A 3959-nucleotide genomic window follows, 5' to 3' on the forward strand; every position below is an offset into this window, starting at 1 on the left:
AAAACGGCGGCACGGAGAAAGAGCCCGACTGAGCGGCTGCGGGGCGGGAGAGCGGCGGTGCCGGTACCGGCGGAGCGGACGGAGCGGCGGTGCCGGTGCTCCTCGGTGCGTTTCCACCACCTGCTCCTCCTTAGCACCATCTCCCCTTCCTCCGGTGCCCCCCGCTCGCCGCGATGCCAAATTTCTCCGGGAATTGGAAGATGAAGAGCTCCGAGAACTTCGAAGAGCTGCTGAAGGCGTTGGGTGAGTGCGAGCCCCGGGATGGGTGAGGAGCGGGGGGAGTCCGGTTCCTATCGCCCCCCGGATCCCTCCAGCAGTGCGGGTCGGGGATTGCACAGAGAGCCCCTGGGGCTCGGGAGGGCTCTTCCTACCCCTGCGTCTCGCAGCCCACCCCATTCCTCTTCCTCGTGGGGAAACTGAGGCACAGCTCGGATCCCCCCCTCAGCTGCAGCCTGAGCCCCTCGCACTTTTCTGCCTGCCTCAGTTTCCCCACCGCAGTGGTAAGCCCCGGGCTGCACACCCCCAGGATCTCCCTGCACTACCCCCTTCGCATGGACACCCCCTCCCCCAGCACCCCGCATCCCACACCCCAATCGTACCCAATAGGATGGAGTGTGGTACCCCAAAACCCAGCCCCGGGCTGCAGGGCTCGGTTTGTCCCCCACTTCCCGCCCCCATAGCACTGCAGGTCCTCAGCTGGGATCTGTGCATGGGGACACCATGGGGGTCCCAGGTTTTGGGCAGGGCTGGGGCCCCCCCACTGTTCTCCTCTGCCTGACCCCTCCCTACCCGCCGAGGAGTCGCTGGAGCAGAATATTTTCCAAGTTAGGGGATACGTAACAAATACTTCAGTATAATTATCACTTTCTTGGATTTCACTCCCTCTTCGCCCCCTCCTCCCTCTCTCCCCTCCATCGCCGCCGGTGAAGTGGTGCAGGGAAACCTCATCAGGAAAATCAATCTGTCGGGCACAGCGCAGCACTCTGCCTTTCCCACGCAGCGCATGAGGCTCCTGCAGCCCCCAGCCCTGGGTGAAACCCACCCCCTCCGGAGCACTGTGCCACCCCCATGGCTCTTACTGCCTTTGGGGGACACTTTGTCCTCACACCCACGAAGGGGAAGGTGCAATCGTTGCATTTTAGCATCACGGTGGGAGCAGCCCCACATGAATGCATCTGTCCCTGGTGCAGGGCTTGCTCCTCAAGGGATACTCCATCTCCTCCAGGGATGCTCTGCCCTGTCTGCAGGGGCCTCCCACCCTCCCCCCCACTCCCTGGGGGTATGTGAAGCTGGATGGGATTGGGGGAGGGGGCAGTGGGGTCCTGGCCAAGATCCGACCTGCTGCCTTCAGCTGCCCGAGGGTCACACCACGGGAACAATGTCCCCAAAGAGCAGCTCCCTGGCGAGCGGGTTTGCCTGGGTGACAGCCCGGGGCTCAAGCCATGATGGATGAGCCCATGGGGGAGTGGGGACAAAGCCACAGCTGCACTGTGGTTAGCAAGAAGGGAAGGGGCTGCAGGGGTGCAATGATGGGTGTGAGACCCCCCCCCAGCCCCCAGATGTGGGGTGGGAGCCCTGCACCATGTCCCCGTTGTCACCCCACGCGCCTCCCCATCACCCTCAGGCACATCCGGAGCCTGCACAGCTCCCCCCTGCCTGAAGGTAACGAGCACCAGATGTGGCCCAGATGTGCAGAGAGGGGTTCATGCACACCCCCCTCCCCACCCTCCTCCATGTTGTGCTGTCTGCAGAGCTCGGGGTCCTCCCAAGCTGTGTCACTGCCAAGTCGTGGAGTGGGAGGCGGGGGGCAGCCACGTGCCCCCTGTGCGCTCTGCAGGGGTTTATGGCATCGAGCCCTGAGTGCAGGAGGGGGGGAGGGGGGGGTGTTTGCACGACCTCTTGTCCCCCATCTGCAACCAATTCCATAGAAAAGCAGCAGCATCTGTAGCTCGGCACAGCTCTGGAACACTGCCGGGGGTCATCGTCACCACCGTCCCGAGAGGCACTTAACCTCCCCTCCACGGGTCACACACCGGGCCGGGCGGTCAGGGTGTGGGGAGGGGTCACTCTGACACCAGTCCCTGCTTGCAGGCGTTAACATGATGCTGAGGAAGATCGCGGTGGCTGCGGCCTCAAAGCCAGCAGTGGAGATCAAGCAGGACGGTGAGAGCTTCTACATCAAGACCTCGACCACCGTGCGCACCACTGAGATCAGCTTCAGGATCGGGGAGGAGTTCGAGGAGCAAACGGTGGACGGGCGGCCCTGCAAGGTGGGCTGAGCTGCACCCGTGTGTGTGCTTGGATGCGTGTGCACTCACTGATGTGCGTGTGAAAGCACACATGCGAGCGTGCATCTGTGCAGATATGTGCACACACACACGTGCAATCACACTAGCACGTGTGCACGCATCCATGTGCACACATCCAGCATCCAGTCCTGTCCCTTCCCCTGCCCCCAGGTGATACGTGTGTTCAGCAAATGCAGGCTGTGGGGACAAATGGTCCCATCTGTTTGGTGGTGATGGATCGTATTGCCTGATGGGGCTGGGGGCTGCTTCCCCTCTCGCCTCCCAGCCCCCAACCAGTGCTGCCCTCTCCCCTCTGTAGAGCTTGGCCAAGTGGGAGAGTGAGAACAAGATGGTGTGTGAGCAGCGGCTGCTGAAGGGCGAGGGACCCCGGACGGGCTGGTCCCGAGAGCTGACCAATGATGGGGAGCTCATCCTGGTGAGTGGGGGGGGGACAGGATGGTGGTGGGGTGCATGCTGGGAAACTCTTGGAATAGGGCTGTGACCAGTGCTCCTTATTGCAGACCATGACAGCTGATGATGTTGTTTGCACCAGAGTGTACATCCGGGAGTGACGCCACCGATGATCTCCCCACAACGGCTCCAGCCCCCCCTGCCCCACCCCATGCCTTTCCTATGGCCCTGTGTCCCCCTGCCCCCCTGTACCTGCCCCGTGTCCCCCCCATCCCTGTGGTTGTGGGGGTGCACTGAGCAGCGGGATGTTGGGGAGCACCCCATCCTTTGGGTTTGATGTTTTGGGGGTTTGGTTTTTGTTTTTGGTTTTTTTTATAACTGTTTTTGGTTCACTTTGACCTCACACCCGGTGCTGCACCCTCACTCTCCCCTGCAGCTCTGCTCGCTCTGCTCCCTCCCCGGTATTTATTTGTGAATAGTTGAATGGAATGGAAACACTCAACAGCTCCAGTCCGGCGGTGCCGTGCAGTTCCGACCCCTGGAAACATATCCTCACCCCTCTTCCCCTCTCCTGTTTCTAATAAAGCTCCGACCCCCACTGCTGTCCCCATCCCTCCCGGCCCTGCTTGCGTGTGCTGATCCTGCTCTGTGCCACAGCCCCAGTGTTGCGCAAAGGGCCGGGGGCAAAGGCGGTGCTGGGCGATGCCGTGTGGCACATCCCTGCGTGGGAAGCACGGGGCAGCCAGGGCACAGAGCCCCTATGGCTGCAGATCTAGGGGGGGAAACCCCAAATGCTGCCATGAGGTGATGCTCGTGATCCCAGCTGGGTTGCCCCCATGCTGTCTTGGCTGTATTAATGGCCCCAGGGTGGGCGATGAGATGGAGGGGAGGGGGGTTCTTTTCGGAGGTGGGTGTGCGGGTTGTTGCATGGGGGTATGAGGAGCACGCGGCAAACTCTTCCGATTTTAGGTGGCAGTGGGGGTGTTGAGTGCCTCCTGGTGAGCATCCTGCCCTTGGCACTCTGATTCTTTGGGGAAAAGCCAACAGTAAAGCACCAAACCCCGAGTAAGCTGGGAGCCTTTGGGGCGAGGGGCAAAGGGGCTGCTGTGCTGCTTCCTGGGTGTGTCGGTGGTGGCAGCAGGGTTTTACCAGGAGTGGATGGGAAACAAAAGCTGTGCCCTGGGAAGACGGGAGCGGCTGCAGATGCCTTTGGGGTGACGCAAGGGGGGAGGGGGGGTGTTGTGGGTTCCTCTGTGGGGG

General features: G+C 61.9%; 1 protein-coding gene across 1 annotated transcript; it reads left to right on the top strand.

The window, feature by feature from the left end:
* Positions 1-17: 17 nt before the first annotated feature.
* On the top strand, positions 18-3297 carry CRABP2 (cellular retinoic acid binding protein 2). The gene is made up of 4 exons (XM_003213787.3): positions 18-243; positions 2092-2270; positions 2608-2724; positions 2810-3297. Exons 1-4 carry the CDS (start codon positions 174-176, stop codon positions 2858-2860), a joined length of 417 nt encoding a protein of 138 aa, XP_003213835.1. The 5' UTR covers positions 18-173; the 3' UTR covers positions 2861-3297.
* Positions 3298-3959: the final 662 nt, after the last annotated feature.

The sequence above is a fragment of the Meleagris gallopavo genome, chromosome 27, assembly GCF_000146605.3.
Source record: "Meleagris gallopavo isolate NT-WF06-2002-E0010 breed Aviagen turkey brand Nicholas breeding stock chromosome 27, Turkey_5.1, whole genome shotgun sequence".
Taxonomy (NCBI): Eukaryota; Metazoa; Chordata; class Aves; order Galliformes; family Phasianidae; genus Meleagris; species Meleagris gallopavo.